The sequence below is a fragment of the Pseudonaja textilis genome, chromosome 5 (assembly GCF_049901715.1).
Source record: "Pseudonaja textilis isolate UNSWEBS1 chromosome 5, rPseTex1.2, whole genome shotgun sequence".
Classification (NCBI taxonomy): Eukaryota; Metazoa; Chordata; class Lepidosauria; order Squamata; family Elapidae; genus Pseudonaja; species Pseudonaja textilis.
The window spans coordinates 67854077-67873590 of record NC_141994.1 but is presented as its reverse complement, the minus strand read 5'-3'; the positions used below and the strand labels follow the sequence as shown (position 1 = coordinate 67873590).

General features: G+C 41.8%; 1 protein-coding gene across 1 annotated transcript in view; it reads right to left on the bottom strand.

Moving 5' to 3' along the window:
• The window catches only part of IRAG2 (inositol 1,4,5-triphosphate receptor associated 2), a 67223-nt gene that overhangs the window by 35694 nt on the left and 12015 nt on the right, over positions 1–19514 (bottom strand). Inside the window, exons 11-19 of the mRNA XM_087935614.1 lie at positions 19448–19504; positions 15187–15246; positions 14120–14184; positions 13400–13502; positions 12210–12323; positions 7527–7610; positions 5632–5795; positions 4483–4597; positions 2831–2993 (exon numbers count right to left, since the gene is read on the bottom strand). Of these exons, the coding sequence (XP_087791740.1) occupies positions 2831–2993; positions 4483–4597; positions 5632–5795; positions 7527–7610; positions 12210–12323; positions 13400–13502; positions 14120–14184; positions 15187–15246; positions 19448–19504 (925 nt within the window). The remainder of the gene's footprint in view (positions 1–2830; positions 2994–4482; positions 4598–5631; positions 5796–7526; positions 7611–12209; positions 12324–13399; positions 13503–14119; positions 14185–15186; positions 15247–19447; positions 19505–19514) is intronic.

Here is a 19514-nt window from a genome sequence, read left to right as displayed (position 1 = left end):
CAATTGCTTACAAGATAATAGGTATAAATAAAAACATAGTTATGAATACGTGGATACATATAAGAAAATGTTCACCGAGCAACATAAACTTTGGGTCTCAATTGTCATTGGGGGGTGCCCGTAGAGTGATGCCGGATGAAGCTAAAGCCTTCGAAACCAACCTCTTAACCCTCCCAGAGGTCCCATAGATCCTGCAAGTTAGATGTACCGTTAAATCTTTCTCCCTCTCCAATGCTTTGCTCCCAGATCTAAAAGAGCCCTTAGACTCTATACCACTTTACAGTCATTTTACAGCCCTCTCTAAGCGGTTTACAGAGTCAGCCTATTGCCTCCAACAATCTGGCTCCTCATTTTACCCACCTCGGAAGGACGGAAGGCTGAGTCAACCTCGAGCCTGGTGAAATTTGAACCGCCAAATTGCAGGCAGCCAGCAGTCAGCAGAAGTGGCCTGCAGTACTGCACTCCAACCACTACGCCACCGCAGCTCATTAAACTAGACATGCCCAGTTCCTGCAATTATTATTGTTCATATGTTTTGGCCTCCAGTCCTCTAACTTTTCTTAGATTAGATGTTCATCACTGTTTACCGACAGTGGAGAATATTTGTAGCTCAGGGTTGAAATAGATCAATGGCAATAGCAATAGCACTTAGACTTACCGCTTCATATGCTTTACAGCCCTCTCTAAGCGGTTTACAGAGTCAGCCTCTTGCCCCCAACTATCTGGGTCCTCATTTTACCCACCTGGGAAGGATGGAAGGCTGATTCAACCTTGAGCCTGGTGAGAATCAAATTGTCAAATTGCAGGCAGCCAGCAGGCAGCAGAAGTAGCCTATAGTACTGCACTCTAACCACTGCGCCACCGCAGCTCATACTGCTATGTACAAGCACGATTGGGAACCAGAATTTCTGTGGCTAAGCAAGAGCGTTGTAAAGCAATTCATGCCCAGTTTTACAACCTGCCTTGCTATGATGTTAAGCGAATCACAGCAGCACATTGCCCAGCTGTTAAGCAAATCCAGCTTCCTCCATTGACTTTGCTTGTCAGAAACCAGCTGGGAAGGTCACCGACGGGGATCACATCACCCCAGGATGTTCCAATTGTTGCAAATATATTCCAGTTGCCAAGGGTTTTGATCACGCATACGTGGGAGGGTGCCACAATGGTCACAAGTGGGGGAATCGGTCTCAAGTCACTTTGTTCAGTGCTGTTGTTGCTTTGGACGTTCGCAAAACAAATGGCTGAAAGTGTGTTATAGCTATTATGGCAGAAACTCCAACCAATGACTTTTGGGAAATGGCTGACAGATAGATACAGATTAACAGAGTTGGAAGGGACCTTGTAGGTCATCTAGTCCAACCCCCCACCCAAGCAGGAGACTCTACACTATTTCTGACAGATGGCAGTCCAGTCTCTTCTTGAAAGCTTCCATGGATGAAGATCCCACAACTTCCGAGGGCAAGCTGTTCCATTAGTTGACTGTTCTCACTGTCAGAAAATTTATCCTTATTTCTAGGTTAAATCTCTCCTTATTATGTGTTTCTCACATAATAAGGCCGGGCCTTATTTTTTTTGGAGCCCTGAAAAAACGGCTAGGCTGTCTTTTCGGGGGTGACTTGATTCCCTCCCTTGCATCCTCATCTAGAGCGCCCCGCGGGCAGCCTCGCCACCAGCCGCTCCTAACGGGTGATCATGGCAAAGCACAGAGAGCTCCCTACTCCCACCGAACACCTTTTCTGCAGACCCAAGACCTTTGGCACTCGCCGCTGTTGCTTTCCCTTCTGCCCATTCCGCCACCACGTTTGGAGCTGCCGCTTCCGTGTTTGGAGTGCAGCTGCCATTTGGAGTGCCGCCACCATTTGGAGCACCGCCGTCATGTTTGGAGCTGCCGCTTCCGTGTTTGGAGTGCCACTGCCATTTGGAGTGCCTCTGCCATTTGGAGAGCCGCCGCCATTTGGAGCACCGCCGCCACATTTGGAGCTGCCACTTCCGCGTTTAGAGTTGCCGCCGTGTTTGGAGTGGCGGTGGAGCTCCAAATGGCGGTGGCGCTCCAAACAGCGGCAGTGCTCCAAATGCGGAAGCGGCAGCTCCAAATGCGGCGGCAGCTCCAAATGCGGACATGGCAACTCCGAACAGCGGCAGTGCTCCAAATAGCGGTGGGGTTCCAAACGCAGAAGCGGCAGCTCCAAACGCGGTGGCAGCTCCAAATGTGGAAGTGGCAGCTCCAAATAGCAGCAGTGCTCCAAACAGCGGCAGAGCTCCAAACGTGGAAGCGGCAGCTCCAAACGCAGCGGCAGCTCCAAATGCAGAAGCGGCAGCCCCAAACGGCAAGTCCCCCCGCCCTTCCCCCTTATTTTGCATGTTTTAAAATAGGCCTAAATTTGGGGGGAGGGGCTTAATTTGATTTTATGCCAATAAAACATGCTGGGCCTTCCTATTGGTGGAGGCCGTATTGTTGGAGAAACATGGTATTATTCCTTGTCTGGCGTTCAGGTGCCTTAGAAAATAGCTTGACCCCTTCCTCTCTGTAGCAGCTCCTCAAATATTGAAGGACTGCTATCCTGTCTCCCCTGGTCCTTCTCTTCACTAGACCAGCCAGGCCCAGTTCCTGCAACCGTTCTTCATATGTTTTAGCCTCCAGTCCCCTAATCACCCTGGTTGTTCTTCTCTGCATGCTTTCTAGAGTCTCAATATCTTTTTTATAGTGTGGTAACCAAAACTGGGTGAAGTATTCTAGGTTTGGTCTTATTAAAGCTTTATAGGTGTAGTCTTACTTATAATCCCCAAGATGAATGCAGGTTGTAACCTAAAAGGACAGAGAGATACTTACTACTGTGTTCCTTAACTTGCCGTTCCAGCTGTTGGCAAGTCCGCGTTAAATCTGTATTTCTACTCCGGAGACTTCCTTGCTCGGCAACACTTTCTTCTAGCTTCTTCTGTAAAGACCCTACTTCCTCGTGGGAAGCGTGAAAGTCACTCTCGCGATCCTTAACCTTAAAGAAAGCAGCAACAGCAGGTTAACACAAGTTTCCGGCATCAAATGCTGCAAGACGCACTCTGTCTCAAAGCCCTTATGGGCAACTTCAAAAAAGAGACCAAAAACACATTTCTTCTCTTTCCGGAAGCCATGAATCCTTCGTGCTTCTGCATTTTTGAGGGACAGGTTCTGCTTGTTGGTGTGCACCAAGCGTTGTTTTCCTGTGCAGAGTACAAGAAGTTGTCACCCACCTCCCCCACTCACCCCAGCTTAGCTTTGACTTCCTCCGCAATCACATTTCTGCAAGTTTCAGATGAGCACAGCAGTTCTGCTTTTGTTAAACCAAATGGCCTACAGCTGGCCACGGTAAAGCTCTTTCTCCCCCATATTTTACAGAAGGAAACTGAGTCCCCATGGGGAAGACAGCCTTGACGTACTAAGAGGAATAACGCAAGCAGTCACTTTGCCAGGATTGCACATTAAGACTTCATAATAATCAACATTTCAAAGCAGCTCAACAGCTGGACTGAGAGAAGAGAAGAGAATATATGGAGTGGAGTGGAAGAGAAAAGAGGAGAGGAGAGGAGAGGAGAGGAGAGGAGAGGAGAGGAGAGAAGAGAAGAGAAGAGAAGAGAAGAGAAGAGAAGAGAAGAGAAGAGAAGAGAAGAGAAGAGAATATATGGAGTGGAGTGGAAGAGAATAGAGTAGAGTAGAGTAGAGAAGAGAAGAGAAGAGAAGAGAAGAGAAGAGAAGAGAAGAGAATATATGGAATGGAGTGGAATAAAATAGAATAGAATAGAATAGAATAGAATAGAATAGAATAGAATATATGAAGTGGAGTGGAGTGAAAGAGAGAAGAGAACAAAAGAAAAGAAAAGAAAAGAAAAGAAAAGAAAAGAAAAGAAAAGAAAAGAAAAGAAAAGAAAAGAAAAGAAAAGAAAAGAAAAGAAAAGAAAAGAAAAGAAAAGAAAAGAAAAGAAAAAAGAAAAGAAAAGAAAAGAAAGAAAAACCACTGTAGCTTGCAGGTATTTCTCGACTTACCACCACAATTAAGCCCAACATTTCTGTTACTAAGCAAGACAGTTGTTAAGTAAGTTTTGCCCCATTTTCTTGCCACCGTTAAGTGGATCACTGCATTGGTTAAGTTAGCAACAAGGTTCTTAAGTGAATCTGGCTTCCCCATTGACTTTAGTTTTCAGAAGGTCGCCAAAGGGGAACACGTGACTTTAGGGACACTGCAAACCTCATAAATAGGAATCAGTGGCCAAACATCTGAAATTTGATCATGTGACCATGGGCGTTGCTGCAATGGTCATAAGTGAGAAAAACCCTAAATCAATAGGGCACCCAGGTTTCATGGATGCACCGAATGTCTGGGTCAGACACTCCTTCACATTTTGGCCTCTATAAATATTGTTCCATCTTTAATAAAAAAATTTTTTAAAGACATAAAAGATTGTTCCATCTTTTTAAAAAGACATAAAAGCACAATGTAAGATGCCTACCCTCTTCCCAGCTTCTTCTAATTGTTCGGTCAGCTCTTCCAATTTCAATCTTAGGACGTCTGTTTCTGCCAAAGCATCTTCTTTCAACTGTTTGGTTGACTGGATCTCGTGTTGTCTGTTAAGATATTAAGCAAAACACCAAAAATAGTGTACAGCAACGTTATTCAAAGCTGAATTACTCTCTCCAACTTTGCAAGCAATTCTCTGTTAAGAGTAACTTCGGATTCCTGGAAGCTATATGTAGTCCTTGACATACAACAGTTCATTTACTGTCCAACTATTTACAAAGTCTGGACTACTATCACTATTAATCTTCTCATCACTCCTTGTCACCCCTCCCCTCCCACTTGTAACTGTATGACTGTAACTTTGTCACTTGTATCCTTATGATTTACATTGACTATTTCCTAGTATGATTTGATTGCTTATTGTACCCTATGACTATTATTAAGTGTTGTACCTTGATTCTTGACTCTTGACAAATGGGGCTTTTCTTTTATGTACACTGAGAGCATTTGCACCAAGACAAATTCCTTCCAAATTCATTTGCACCAAGACAAATTCCCAAATTACACTTGGCCAATAAAGAATTCTATTTTATTCTATTCTATTCTGTTCTATTCTATTCTCCATTCAAAGGTACAGAGGGACTAAAAAGGGACATGCTGGCTGGGAAATTATGGAAGTAGAAATCCACAAATCTTAAGATTGCCAAAATTGCACATCCCTGACCTATGCCCTCTTACCTCCTACAGAAATGCATCATGTGGGTATTATGGGCTACCAATCCTCTTTGGGTTTAGCCTGATGGAGATATTACCACATGGCAACGCAAACTGAGAGCCTCTGTGGCGCAGTGGTTAGAGTGCAGCACTGCAAGCTACTTCTGTACCCAGCTGCCTACAATTTGGCAGTTCAAACCCCACCAGGCTCAAGGTTGACTCGGCCTTCCATCCTTCCCAGATGGGTAAAATGAGGACCCAAATTGTTGAGGGCAATATGCTGACTCTGTAAACCACTTAGAGGGGGCTGTAAAGCACTATAAAGTGGTATATAAGTCTAAGTGCTATTGCTATTATTCACTGAACTGTGATGAATTTGCAACCGAGTAGATACAGAAATCATACATTCTATACAATGAAGAACAACCTGGACAAAAGCATTTTCTTTAAATGTAGCTGTTCCGTTCTCATCCTCCGCATATTTCCTGCCATTTTAATGAGCTCCTTATCCAGGGATTCCTTCTGAGCTTCCAAAAAATTCAGTTTCTGGAGCCATTGGGTTCTTTTATCCTCCAGAGTTTTCTTGAGGTCCTGTGTGGATGTCAACACAAATATCTACAGAGCACAGCAATCTCTTGGTTGAATTAAGCTCACAGCTCTTCCATCTTGTATTCAATATCCATCTCACACACACATATAAAACATCAGGTGCTTACAGACTCCTTGGGAATTGGGAAACTTTGGGGGTGGGGAGATTTAGGGGTGGGGTGTAGTTTATCAGGAGCCAATTTCATGAGAATAACTACACAACATCATGGTTCTTTCTTTTCCAAGAAATACAGAAGAGTAGCTAAGGAACCCTAGTGGTGGAATTGTTAAAAAGCAAAGCCTAACTCTGCCCACAGTTTGGAGTTCGATCCTAACCAGCTCAAGGTTGACTCAACCTTCCGTCCTTCCAAGGTTGGTAAAATGAGGACTCAGATTGTAAACCACCCAGAGAGTGCTGTAAAGTACTATGGAGTGGTATATAAGTCTATTGCTATGTTGGGGTGGTGATTATCTTCAGTTACGCTCATATTATTGCTCCTTCCTATTGTCTGTTTGCTTAAGGCAATACCAGTGCTTGTTTTATAAGCTAAACCCACTTTAACAAAAATCAATATTTTTAGTTCACATTCTGGCCCAAATGAAGCCTGATTGCTTGATTCACACAACAAGTGAAGACATAGGGCAGTGTTGGCGAACCTTTTCGGCACTGAATGCCGAAATGGGAGCGTGCGTGCGTGCATGTGCGTGGGAGCTTAGGAAACTGGAAGAGCAGCTCCCCAGCGCACACACGTGGGAGCACCGAAAACCAGAAGAGCAGTTCCCTGGCATGCATGTGCGCACTGGAAATCTGAGGTCCAGTTTCTGGCCTTGCGCATGCACACTGGCCACCTGGTCTTTCGGTTTCTGGTGTGCATGTGCGCATGAAAGCCAGCTGGCCAGCATGCATGCGCATGCCAGAACCCCGAAGAGCAACGGGCGATGGCCGGTGTGCCCGGAGAAATGGCTCTTCATGCCACTTCTGGCACATGTGCCATAGGTTCGCCATCACAGTCATAGGGTTAGGGCTATCATAGTTGGGTTCTACTCAGATTGCAATTATGACCAGGATTCTATCAGAAACCATCCCATTCTATTTCGCTAAGGGGATTTATGGGCCATCAAGGCTTTCTTTCCTCAGATCCTTAGAAGTACTTTGGTGGAATCCTGACTATAACCATAAACCATGGAAGTGGTTCTGCTGCTTTAGAAATTCTGAAAAGAATGAATGCTAGATGCCAAGCTCCTGTTAACAGAAACCACCACATTAGCACCCCCAGAAAGGAAAAAGAAAGAAAGAAAATAATCTAAAAACAGATTGGATATTTGGCAGCTGAAGGGAACATCTTTCAGTTCTGTCTTTGCCTGATCTACTTACTGAGTGGGAGCTGCAAAGCCATCAAGCTACCATTCCCTTTAGAGGACCCAAAGTTGTAAGGCAGAAATATTTACCATGGAATCACAGATATAAAATGTTCTGATATCTATAATTGCGTGTTTTCTGGGAATTCATACTCCAATTCATAGACTTAAGACTTAGAATAACTTTATTGTCGCTTTGAACGTACACTAATCAGCGTACATTAAAATGAACATTTCATTGCCTAGAGCTCTCAAAGGGTCTCCACACTTGAAGGGTGCTGGACTAGTTAAAGGTGAGCCAATGCTTACAAGGGAATTTATCATCAGGGAAGATAACCTAAGAGCATGTTTGCCTGCCATTCAAGAGTTATTTACCATCAAGGTCTTCTGATAAGTTTCTTGCAGATCCAATTCCCAGTCTGTTGGGTTCAGCAAAGGCAGCCCTGCTAAATCTTCTCGCTGTAAAGAAAGAATGAGATTTATTTATTTATTTTTATTTGTCAATTGCTTACAAGATAATAGGTATAAGTAAAAACATAGTTATGAATACATGGATACATATAAGAAAAATAAAAATATATATAAAAGAAACAATAGGACAGGGATGGTAGGCACATTGACGCGGTTATGCATGCCCCCTACAGACCTCTTAGGAAAGGGGTGAGGTCAATAATAGACAGTCTAACGTTAAAGTTTTTAGGGTTTGGGGAAAAAAACCACAGAGTCAGGTAGAGTATTCCAGACATTGACCACTCTGTTGCTGAAGTCGTTATTTCCTGCAATCAAGTTCAGTGCAATTAACCTTGAGTTTGTATATATTGTTTGCTCTTGTGTTGTTATGGTTGAAGCTGAAGTATTCATTAACAGGTAGGACATTGCAATGTATGATTTTATATACTTATATTTATATACTTATATTATATATTTCTGGACTTTCTCAACTTTGTTAATATCAGATACGTAATGTGGGTTCCAGACTGATGAGCTGTATTCAAGTATTGGTCTAGCATATGTTTTGTAAGCTCTAGTTATTAGTGTAATATTACCAGAGAAAAAGCTATGTAAGATTAGGTTAACAACTCTTAATGCATTTTTGGCTATGTAGTTACAGTGGGCTCTAGCACTTAGCTCATTTGAGATGAGTACTCCAAGATCCTTGACAGAGTTTAGATCATCAACAAGGTCTTGACTATTCAGCCTGTATTTTATTTTCTGATATTTTTTTTGCCAATATGTAGGACAGAGCATTCATTTGTTGAGATTTGAAGTTGCCATTTGTTTGATCATTCTGATATATAGTCAAGGTCTTTTTGAAGGGTAGAAGTATTGTCTGTGGTGTTGAATAGCTTTTCATCATCAGCGAAGAGAACGCAGTTGCTCTTGATATGATCACAGAGGTCATTTATGTAGAGTATGAAAAGAGTTGGTCCTAGAACACTGCCTTGGGGGACACCACTGTTGACAGGTACAGAATTTGATAGGACGCTCCCAGTTTTGACCATTTGTTGTCTGTTTGACAGGAATACTTCTATCCAGTTATGCAGGTGTCCAGAGTTACCATAAGATTTTAGTTTTAGGAGTAGTTTGTCGTGTGCCACTAAATCAAAAGCTTTAGAGAAGTCTATGTAGATTGTGTCTATTGCTTTGCCCTGATTGAGTTGTGTAGTCCATATGTTTTTGCAGTGTAAGTGCTGCAGGTTACACGATAGTATTTTCCTAAAACAAATCGTTTATTAGAGAGTGGTTGTTTGTTTCTAAGTGGAGGATGATGGATTGGTTAATAATTGATTCCATGACTTTACAGGTGACGCAGCATAAAGAGATTGATCTGTAATTTTCAACTAGGCTGGGGTCTCCCTTTTTGAAGATGGGGATGACCGTGGCTTGTGACCATAATTTTGGCACGGAGCTGGTCCTGAAAGATTTTTCAAAGATTATGCTTAGAGGTTCGGCTATGGCAGTGGATAGCTTTTTTAAGAAGTAGGCACATATTCCATCTGGTCCAATAGATAGAGATGATTTTAGATTGCGCAGTGCTTTTTCAACAATGTCTTCTGTAAAATCGATATGTATTAGATCATTGTAGTTGTCTATAGTTCGACTAGGAAAAACAGGGCATGATCCATTTCTATTTACAAATACTGAGCCAAAGAATTTTTAAAGAGATTGGCTTTAATAGTGTTGTCGTTGCAGTCTTTACCATTAGGTCCTTTCAGGGGTGGGATGGACCTTAAGTCTTTTAGTTTGTTGTTTATAAAACTGTAGAAAGCGCGGGTGGAATTGGTGCATAGAAGGTTTTCTTGTTGTTTAATGTGATAATTGGTGCATTCAGTTTTTATCTGGTGGCATAAATTTTTGTATTGGCTTTTGAAGTTGGCAACGTGACCAGATTTGTTTTTCCGCCAAAATGATTTCTTTTTGGATCGAAGCTTTCTTATTGTTTTGGGTAATTTGTTTTTTCTGGTTTTGAGAGTTGTTAATGGTACATATAGTTTGATGACTCTTTTGACTTCAAGTAAAAATATGTTGTGATGGTCTTCTACAGTATTGCATCCAGAGAATAGAAATTGCCAATTAAGGGAAGAGAGATCATTGTTTATAAGATCATAGTTGCCTTTTTTGAAGTTATAATTGGGGATTCCGTCGTTGTGATGATTTTTGTGTGGATGTATGTTGAGACAAAAGTTAATCATGTTGTGGTCACTGTTGGAAAAGGGTTCTTTAATTTGTATTCCGTAAATTGAATTCAAACTATTGCAGAAGATGAGATCGAGGCAGTTGTTAAGTTTAGTGTTGTTGGTTACTAGTTGTTCTAGTCCCAGATTTGTTACTGCATTATAGAAGGTTGCATGTGTGGGTTCAGTTGTACATTCGTTTAGGTTAATATGAGGTAGATTGAAGTCACCAAGAAAGATAAAAGCACGTGGGCAGGATGCTGCCCATGTTAGTAGTGTATTTAGCTTGTTTGCATGTTCAATGTCATAATCAGGGGCTCTGTAACATAGTAAGAACTGAAATGTGATATTTAAGGACAGTTCACAGACGATGGTTTCAGGAATAGCAAGCTCCTGGGTTACTTGGCTGTTTTTTAGATATAGGGACTTTTTATAAAAGATAGCACCACCACCTCCTCTACGGATTTCACAATCTGATCAGTAAACATGATAGTCTCTTACTGTGGTAATGGAATCAGGGAGAGGTGCATTGAGCCATGTTTCACAGACAAATATAATGTCGAATTTAGCCGTAAATTGGCTTGCTTGTGTAGTTGTTTCAAAACGTGTTGCTAAGCGTACTTTTATTGAGTGAATGAGTGATTCTATGCTTTCAACTCTGTCAGGTAGGGTACTCAGTTTGTTTAGCTTAGGAAAACATGATGGACATAGAAAAAAGAATGTATCTGAATTTTTAACCATATCAGCTAGGTTTTTGTTTGCGTTTAAGCAGGTAGGGTGGGCTAGATTATCGCATAGGCGGCATTTGATGTAAATTTTGCTTTCATTGATGGTTTCAAGACATTTGAAACATGTGCAGGAGTCTGGGAGGTCATTAGTAGAGATATTTTTCTTTTGTTTTGGTTTGGAGTTTTTGGCTGGCATGGTCAATGGCAATAGTACAGTAATCAATTGCAATAGCTAGTTAATGTGAAAGGTAGACAGTTACTTAATGAATGTTGGTAATTAATAAATGTTAATTGATATGTTAGAGAACAAATCAAAAGTAAGGTTGCTTATTACTAAAAATCAATCAATCAATCAATTGGTTATTCAAATCACTCTAATCAAATTTTGCTAAGCAACAAACAGCCTAATTTATTACAGTAATTACTAAACACACTGGTCAATTAAATTCACTAAATCACTGATTTTACTAATCAGATATTCAGTAATTACATTATATGCACTAAACATTCAATCATACTAAGCAAAAAACAATAAATCAACTGATCATTTGATAAAAATTAATTATTTTAAAGAAATTGATCACTGTTTATATTTGAGAACGTGGGAAACATCCGAAGGTATCATAAAACAGTAATTCGATTGAAAGGGGCCCTGGACCTGGGGTAAGTTGTCTTTATACATCCCTGCTTTGAGTTGCGAATAGCACATTTTTGTTGTTGTTGTTATTGTTCAGTCACTAAGTCGTGTCTGACTCTTCACGACGCCATGAATCACAGCCAGACTCCTGTCTTCCACATGGAAACTTCAATTTAAGAATTTAATTTACTTATTTTGGTTTTATGTCTTCAGTCTGAAGCACAAAGAATACAGAGTAATACAAAACTGTAAAGCAATTGCAGGATTCAAATCATTTGAACCCATTGTTCTCTTTTATGTTATCTGTCTGTCCCCACAATGCCTTTCCAGGCAGAAGGCAGGATTCAACAGTTATAGCTGAGATTTAGTGGTTATTTTAGACATTTTTCTGCTACGCTTCAGGAGACCTTACAAAACATAACACCAAATAATTTTAAAGAAATGCACGCAAGTACCTGACAGAAGAACAACAAAAGAACTGTAATATTTAAAAGCAGAAGAATAAGGATGTATTTGGCAGGCCTCTCTGGAGGGGGAATTCTATGTTACCAGTACCCCAGTGTTACCTCAATGGAATGGAATGGTGTGGTGTGGTGTGGTGTGGTGTGGTGTGGTGTGGAGTGGAGTGGAGTGGAGTGGAGTGGAGTGGAGTGGAGTGGAGTGGAGTGGAGTGGAATGGAATGGAATGGAATAGAATAGAATAGAATAGAATAGAATAGAATAGAATAGAATAGAATAGAATGAAGGGATGGGATGGGATGGGATGGGATGGGATGGCTGGAATGAAATGGATCAAATGAAATGGAATGGCTTGAACTCTTATAGCATTCATATGCTATATTTTCTTTTATACACTGGATACAACTAGCAGTATTAATAAGCGAGAAGAACTTAGATGTTGTATTACCCAAATGGGAGGAAAGGCAGCACAAAAATCTTGTTGGGTTTAGCAAAAATATAGACCAAGTGTTTTCAAGTCTGCTTTTTCTCATTCTCCACATCCACAATGTTCCATTACCAGGTTTAAAATGGTGGCCTTGAACTTTTCTCCTACTCGCTCTGGCCCTTCAAGAAGCAGTAAAACTTCTCTGTCCAGGGATTCATCAAGTGCAGTCCACTCAATTCCAGGGATCTTAATGAGGAAAAGTAATTTGAAAAAGTCACATTATACTCCTGAGCTGGAACACATGGCCTATACACCAGTGGTGGAATTCACATTTTTTTTACTACCGGTTCTATGGGCATGGCTTGGTGGGCATGGCAGGAGAAGAATACTGTAAAATCCCCATTCCCTTTCCACCCCACTAACCTGCTTTCCAGCTCCATTCTCCTGTACAGGGCAACAAAAGAAGACCCAGCCAATCAGCTGGGACTCAATGGGAGGCAGAGAATCGAGGGGGGCGGGGCCAGTCAGAGGTGGTATTTGCCGGTTCTCCAAACTACTCAAAATTTCCACTACTGGTTCTCCAGAACTGGTCAGAACCTGCTGAATACTGCCTCTGCTATACACTACACTGAACATTTGCTTTTCAGTTAAGCTGAAAAAGTGGAAAAAAATCTTAGAAGCTATTCATGCACTTTAAAGAAACTTTCCTCAAACTTGTTTCTTGCGTTATTCCTAACGTATCTCGGATGTTATGAACGCTCCAAAGATCTAACAGTGTGATAAATAAAGATAACCCTCAATTTACCACAACTGAACCCAAAATTTATGTTGCTAAGCGAGACAGTCATTAAGTGAACATTGCCCCATTTTATGTCCTTTCTTGCCACAATCGTTAAGCGAATCACTGCAATTGTTAAGTTAGTGACCCGGTTGTGAAGTTGTGAATCTGGCTTCCCCATTGACTTGGTCAGAAGTCACAAAAACTGATTGCATGACCCTGGGACCTGTAAATATCATAAATATGGGTCACTTGCCAAGCATCTGAATTTTGATCATGTGATCTTGGGGATGAATGAAACGGTTGTAAGAGTGAAAAACGGTCATAAGTCACTTTTTCCAGTGCCGTTGTAAGTTTGAACAGTCCCTAAATGAACGGTTGTTAAGTCAAGGACTACCTGTACTATGCAGAAGTATAAATCAAGATTCTTTCCTTCCCCTTAGGGATGCCACATCTGGATTAGCAATGGGAATTAAAATTGCTCACATAAGTGCTCCTAAGAGTTTTTGATCATTTAATCGCATTTTTGAAAGTTATTTCTCACCTCTGATGCTTCCTGGGCCAGCTCCAGTTCGCAGTGCAATGAATTCGTTGCTTCAAGGAAGCTGCTGTTGAACTTGTAGATTAAAGGGAAGTTGATACCATTCCTAGCAAAATATATATTATTATTATCTATATATATATAAATGAAATACCACTCACACATCATCACAAAATCTCCAGAACCGTAAAGCCTTCAAACTTGAAATTTGGCATATATGTTCCTCTTGGCTTGTAGGTGATCACTAACAAAGGATTTTTCAAAATGACCATCACAGCATTAGTGTTATTATTAACACACTCTGATGCTAAGGAGTTCTACTCCCCCTCCCCACCTGAAAAAAAAATCTGTTCCAAATGCAAAACACAAGCAGAGGAGTTTCAGTTCCAGTTTTAGTTTCACAGCAGCAACCAGCTTTAGTACAGAACAGTTGAGCTAAGCCACGCCCAGGGTCCTTGCTGTCTCCTTCTTGCTCCCACAGCAAATACTGCTTCAGTTTCCAACAGCCCTCAACTTTCTCACATACTGACAGGATGCGAGCCAGATGAATACCGATGGATGCTGGTAGGCAGAGGCAGAATGTTTTTTTCCTTATTTTCCTCCTCAAAAACTAAGTCCGACCACATAGTATATATATGGACATTTAAAGAGTTAAAACATCTGGCTTTCAGAAACCACCATCCCAATCTGCATCTTTTTCTCTTGGCTTCCCAGAATACTCACGAGATCAGTTCTTGCTGCATCTGCTGAACGTTGTTCAACAATTTGTTTTTCTCTACACGTAGAGTCTATGGTTGGGTTTTAAAAAAAATGTTTAGAACAGGCCCTATTAGCAAGAAACAAGAAATCCCTGACTTACTTCATATTTTCCCAAAGAAGTATCATAACATTAGATAGAGTTGGAAGGGACCTTGTAGGTCATCTAGTCCAACCCCTCACCCAAGCAGGAGAACTTACACCAGTGGTGGTGAACCTTTCTGGCACAGAGTGCCAAAACAGGAGTATGCGCACCAGAAACCGGAAAAGCAGTTCCCTGGCGTGCCGTGCAGGAGTGCCAGAAACCAAAAGCTCAGCTTCCCGGCATGCGCATGTGCACTGGCCACCTGGTCTTCCCATTTGTAATGTGCATGCGTGTGAGATGACCAGCTGGCTCTTCCAGTTTCTGCCCCAAGACCATCTGGCCAGCGCACATGCACATGTTGGAACCTGGAAGAGCAGCGGGTGACGGCTGGTGTGCCACACAGGTGTGGGATTCAAAAATTTTAACAACCGGTTCTATGGGTGTGGCTTAGTTGGTGGGTGTGGCTTGGTGGTCATGTTATTGGCTGGGCGTGGCCAACTCAATATCACTCACATCGAGGCACGCATCTCCTCGCCTGGCCTCTCATGACTGTGGGGATGCTGCAACAGTCGTGAGTGTGAAAAATGGTCATAAGTCATTTTTTTCAGTGCCATTGCAACTTTGAATGGTCATTCCACAAAAGCAAAGTACCAGCAAAGGAGGGGGGAAAAACTCCAGAGAAGTTCCTGAGACAGGAAGTCGAGTCCTGCCAAGAATGTAATAAGGATTAACGGAGAGGCAGTTTCTGTAAGCAACACCAGAATGTTTCCTTCCTGCCTTCCTTACAGGATTAGGCCAGTAATTTCTTCTAACAGCCAGTTCTCCGAACTGCTTAGAATGTTAACAACCGGTTCTAGCGAATAGGTGCAAACTGATAGAATCCCACCCCTGGTGCCACAGGTTTGCTATCACAGCCCTACACCATTTCCGACAAATGGCAGTCCATTACCTCTATCACCGACGTGTATTCCTTCAGGGCAGACTTTAGTTCTTGTATATCCATCTCCTTCTGCAATAATTGAAGAGGAAGAGTGAAGTAGTTACACACCAGGTTGTGCCTTAACTAACCACCCTTTGATAAATAAACCCCTAATTGGCTTTACCTAATACCCCAAGCCACAAATTTATGATTATTAAACTATGATTAAGCCCCACAAGGGCTTATTTATTTATATGTCGCCTTTCTGAACCACACAGCTCCCTCAAAGAAGGACTTTTTAGAGTAATGTGTAAACTCAGACTAAAAGTAAGACTAACTACACTAACAGCTGGTCCATTTAAAGGTAGTCCCTGGCTTGTAACAGTTTGTTTAGTGACCTTTCAAAGTCGCAACGGCATTGGAAAAACTGACTTATGACCATGTTTCACATTTATCCCCTTGATCACATGATCAAAATTCAGCTGACTCATATTTATGACGGTTGCAGTGTCAACTGACTCATATTTATGACGGTTGCAGTTTCCCAGGGTCATGGGATCACCTTTGGGGACCTTCCGACGAGCAACATCAATGGGGGAAGCCAGATTCACTTAACAAACATATTACTAACTGGACAAGAGCAGTGATTCATCTAACAACGGTGGCAAGAATGGTTGTAAAATGGGGCAAAACACACTTAACCACTTAAGCAATGGAAATTTGGGGCTCAATTCTGGTCATACGTTGAGGACTACCCAATATTGGGGTTTGTTTGCCTTAAAATGCTAACTGAACCAATTTCTCATCCACAACTAGCCAAAAAAGGACAGGATGGTATCAGTGGTGGGTTCAAAAATTTGAGTGTGGCAGGGGAAGGATATACTACAAAATCCCCATTCCCTCCCCATCCCACTAACCTGCTTTCCAGCTCCCTTCTCCTGTGTAGGGCAACTAAAGAAGACCCAGCCAATCAGCTGGGACTCGGGAGGCAGAGAATAGATGGGGGCGGGGCCAGTCAGAGGTGGGATTTGCTGGTTCTCCGAACTACTCAAAATTTCCACTACCGGTTCTCCAGAACTGGTTAGAATCTGCTGAATACCACCTCTAGATGGTACTTACAAAGCAATGATGAGGGTTTAAAAACCTTTCCCTAGGCACTTATGCACAATTACAGGTAGTCCTCAACTTACAACCAAAGTTGGGACCAGAACACTGGTCATCAGTCACTGAGGTGATAAGTTAAAGCACCCGTATGACCGGGGATTTTCAACAGTTTTCATGACAGTTGTTAAGTGAATGAGGCATGTCATTAAGCAAATCTATTCTTTCCAAAAGGGGGCTGGCAAAAAAACCATCGCAAGTTGTGGTAACGTGACACTGCAACTAGTTGTAAAAACGAGCTGGTTGCCAATGCCTTGAAATGCAATCATGTGAACAAGGAGTAAAGAGACAATTCTTCCTCCTTTTTGTACCATTAAATGTCCAATAATCAGATGTACGTTGCTTCTGACTAGGATTACTCTAGGATTTATTGCCTCCATATTCAGTATGAGAATAGGAAAGGCCAAAACAAATGGGATGCGATTGGAGTGCAGTTGAGATGTACACTTAAGGCAAAAATGGAATGATTCTTCATCGTTGCAAAACGGGATTGTAAAATAGGTACAAGCAGGGTTAATGATGTTTGGTTACTTGGTTTAATTTTATTTTTACATCTATTCAAATTAGCTGCAGGTGTTTGGGAAGAAAGGGGAGACAAATCTATGCAAAGCAGAGGCTTTGACGACAAAGGCTTTTTGGAGAAAATTGTACACAAATACAGGCTGTGCTAAGCCCAGGTTTGCATAGCTTTCTGATGCATTTTGCAGGGATCAAGCCCCGAACCGGAAGGTAGATTGCCGGTATCTATTGCAACACCCTGGGTCGTTTCTCTGTCTGGATTGTATTATATTTCAGTGTGTGAATTGTCCATTTGTATTTGGGCTCCAAGCATAAATGCCTAACTAACTCTAGAAGGACTGGAGAAGATAAAAATAGTATAGAATTCTACCTAGCCACATGCTATTTCAGGTACAGCATTTCCCTTCCTGTTAACCTTTCAATTTTCTCTCTTTTCATCCTAACTTCTATTCCCTGATCATTGCGTCAGCTCACGCCTCAGTCCAAAGCTGTTCAGCATCTAAATGCCCTCTTAGAAATAGTTCATGTGAGATGCAAAGTTGTAGGTCTATAGTCCTAGGCATGGCTGCCAATTAGTTAGTAGTTTACTTCTAGGGATGAATTTTCCCATTTCAGTGCCTGAAGTACACAAACCAACCTCAAAGTCCCAGAACTATGTGGATTTTCCTTCCTTCCTTCCTTCCTTCCTTCCTTCCTTCCTTCCTTCCTTCCTTCCTTCCTTCCTTCCTTCCTTCCTTCCCTCCCTCCCTCCCTCCCTCCCTTCTCTCTCTTCCTTCCTTCACTTCCTTCATTCCTTCTCTCTCTCTCCTTTCTCTTTCTTTCTTTCTCTCCTTCCTTCCCTGTCTTTCTTTCTCTCCTTCCTTCCTTCCTTTTCTTTCTTTTTCTCCTTCCTTCCTCTTCTTTCTCTCCTACCTTCCTTTTCTCTTTCTTTTTCTCTCCTTCCTTCCTTTTCTCTTTCTCTCTCTCTTTCTTTCTCTCTCCCCCTCCATCTCTCTCTCTCTCTATTATTTTAGTAATTATTCAAACAAAGGCACTCCAAAAACTGACTTATGATCATTTTTCACACAACCATTGTAGCATCCCCGTGGTCACATGATCAAAATTCAGACACTTGGAAACTGGCTCATATTTATGACGGGTGCCGCGTCCCGGAGTCATGCGATTCACTTTTGCGACCCTTCAGCAAACCAAGTCAATGGTTGAAGCCAGATTCACTTTATAACCGTGTTACTAACTTAACAACTGCAACGATTCACTTAACAACTATGAATCCTATAATGGGGAAAACTCACTTAACAACTGTCTTTCCTAGCAATGGAAATGTTGGGGTCAATTGTGGTCATGAGTCAAGGCCCACCTGTAATAGTTTTTAAGAATAGAAGAGAAGAGAATTCTTTAATTGGCCAATGTGATTGGACACATAAGGAATCTGTCTTGGTGCAAATGCTCTCAGTGTACATAAAAGAAGAGACATTCATCAAGAGTCAAGAATCATAAGGTGCAACACTTAATAATAATTGTAGGGTACAATAAGCAATCAAATCATACTAGGACACAGTCCATATAAATCGTAAGGATACAAGTGACAAAGTTAGTCATACAGTCACAAGTGGGAGGGGATGGGTGATCAGGAGTGATGAGAAGGTTAATAGTAACAGTAGTGCAGACTTTGTAATAGTTGAACAGTGTTGAGGGAATTATTTGTTTAGCAGAGTGATGGCGTTGGGGAAAAAACTCTCCTTGTTTCTAGTTGTTCTGGTGTGCAGTGCTCTATAGAGTTGTTTTGAGGGAAGGAGTTGAAATAGTTCATGTCCAGGATATGAAGGTTCTATAAATATTTTCACAGCCCTTTTGTTTAATACGTTGTGGTTTGAAAGCCTCTTATTTCAGATGTTGATTTTGTTTCAATGTTCTGGGGTGTTTTTTTTATTTCCTGTTGTGTTATGTACATTGATTATTTGAGGATTTATGCTCTTTTCATTTGTTCTAAGCAGCAATGGATATTATATAAATATAAAAACAATTAGCTATTGCCATCCGGTACTAACTGACTTCATCCCAAACTCTTACAGAGCTGTTTTTACACCACCAGCTAGAATACAGAGCGAGCATCAGTCAATAGCCCATAGAGGAGGGATGTCAAACTCAATTTCATTGAAGGCCGTATCAGGGCTGTGGTTGGCCTGCGAGGGGCTGGCTGGCCTTGGCTCACTGGGTGGGTGTGGCCAAGTGGGTGGGTGTGGCCAGCTTGACACCACTCCTCAAACTGCTGGCCTGATGTTTTCTCTTCACACTGGTAGACCAGGCCAAAATGATGCGGGCCGGCCCCTTACATTCTCCAGGATGGCCCCATGGGCCGGATGCGACTGTATCGCAGGCTGGAAGCGACCCCCCCTCCCCGGGGCTTGAGTTTGACACCCCTGCTGTAGAGCAATATCTAAACCATTTCCATAAGAATATATTTCTCTTCATCCCATAAGGTAGTCCTTGTTTAATTATGCCAGCTGGGACCTAAAACGTCTTCATTAAGTGACACGGTTAAAGTCACATCCAACCTTTTGAAAATTAAACCAGGCTAGAAATTCTTCAATGCAATCTAGTACCTACGAACCTGAAGGAGGGCTGTGTCTTTACTTCCCACCATGCTTTCATAAAGGTTTGTTTGTATCTGGGAAAAG